At 53.3% G+C, this 1,577-nt stretch overlaps 1 protein-coding gene across 1 annotated transcript in view; it reads left to right on the plus strand.

Annotated features, from left to right (window-relative positions):
• Positions 1–474: 474 nt before the first annotated feature.
• The window catches only part of ACAA2 (acetyl-CoA acyltransferase 2), a gene marked incomplete at its 5' end in the record, with an annotated part of 3,507 nt that continues 2,404 nt past the window's right edge, over positions 475–1,577 (plus strand). The window contains 2 exons of the mRNA XM_010140189.1: positions 475–650; positions 874–1,003. Of these exons, the coding sequence (XP_010138491.1) occupies positions 475–650; positions 874–1,003 (306 nt within the window). The remainder of the gene's footprint in view (positions 651–873; positions 1,004–1,577) is intronic.

The raw sequence follows: 1,577 nt of genomic DNA on the forward strand, positions 1-1,577 counted from the left end.
TGAGGGGCCAGAACTGAACCCAGGATTAGAGATGTGGCCTCCCCAGTGTTGAATATGGAATGGGTTGGGTGGGAAGGAACCTTCCAAGCCCATCCAGCCCAACCCCCTGCAGGGAGCAGGGACATCTGCACCCAGAGCAGGGGGCTCAGAGCCCCAAGGGCCAACCTGACCTGCCATGGGGCCAGCGATGGGGCTGCTCCCACCTCTCAGGGCAGCCTGGGCCAGGGGCTCACCACCCTCAGCATCAAACATTTCTGCCTTAGCAAAAAACCTCTTCCTTGAACAGTCAGTGGGTGGGTAGGATGGTTGGCCAAACGCCAGTTTGGTCATCCTGGATCTTGCATTGCAACCCAAAGGTGAACGTAAGGAGCAAAGCTCCGAGCATGCTTTTAGATTCTACTGATGGTGCTTTTTAACAGCTGCTCCTCTCGGAGGAATCATCGTGGTATTTTATTCTCTTTTTTGCGGTCGCAGCTTCTGATGCTGGTTACTTTAATGCCGAGATGGCACCGATTGAAGTGAAAACGAAAAAGGGGAAGGAAACTGTGCAAAAGGATGAGCACCCAAAACCCCAGACCACGCTGGAACAGCTGGCCAAACTGCCGACTGTCTTCAAAAAGGATGGGACGGTCACTGCTGGGAATGCTTCAGTGAGTACGTCAACACCTCAGCTCATGCCGGCGACACCTCTGAGGTTCTCCAAATTTCACGTTTATGTCTCACTGAGCCCCCCCAGCGGTGTCTCCTGACAAAAATGATTTCTAATTCTGCAGCTGGATGCCTCTGCTTGACTAATTTTTTGACATTTTCACTTTTTTTTGCTTGGTCTGTATTTCCTCCACTAAAACACCCGCTTTTCTCTCCTGTGGCAAGGGTGTGTGCGACGGAGCCGGCGCCGTCATCATCGCCAGCGAATCGGCGCTTAAGAAGCACAGCCTCACTCCTCTGGCGCGAATCGTAGCCTATCACTCGGCCGGCTGCGACCCTTCCATTATGGGCATTGGTGAGTGGCCATAAACCCCCGTATTTTATAGCAGTGTTAAACGACCGTCGTGTCGGGCAGTGGCCGAGTCTGGTAGCGCAGCAGGCGGTTGTGTGCCTTCCTACGGAGAGGCCATCCCTTGCATGGATGCAGAAGGACTGACTGACACCACGGTTTGGCCACAAGGGTGTGTGTGGTGCCCAACATGCAGCGTTAGCACTGGGCTGCGGTCCACAGGCACCTTTTTTCCTCTCTCTGTTAGTAAGTCGAGGAAAGAGACGCTTTAAAAGCAGTTCTCTCCTGAAATCCACTTTGGTTTCCCGCAAGCTTTAAATCTTGTCGTTACACTTGTCTTCCTCACCTCGTGCTGGAGGCGTGTTGGCTCTGAGGGCACCTTTCAGCGCTTACTCAGGCTGAGATTGGATTCCAGGATCCACATCTCTTCAGGTACCCTTCAGGCAATCCAGGGGCTTCTCTGTTTTTCATTACTCCTGTATTTTATCCTTCCCAGTCAAGCAGCTGTTAACAAGCCCTCAAGGCCAGTCCAGCCACGGCAGGATTTTCCCCCAGCATCGCTTGGGCTCTGCGCTGTCCC

Source organism: Buceros rhinoceros, unplaced genomic scaffold, assembly GCF_000710305.1.
Source record: "Buceros rhinoceros silvestris isolate BGI_N320 unplaced genomic scaffold, ASM71030v1 scaffold12357, whole genome shotgun sequence".
NCBI classification, from domain to species: Eukaryota; Metazoa; Chordata; class Aves; order Bucerotiformes; family Bucerotidae; genus Buceros; species Buceros rhinoceros.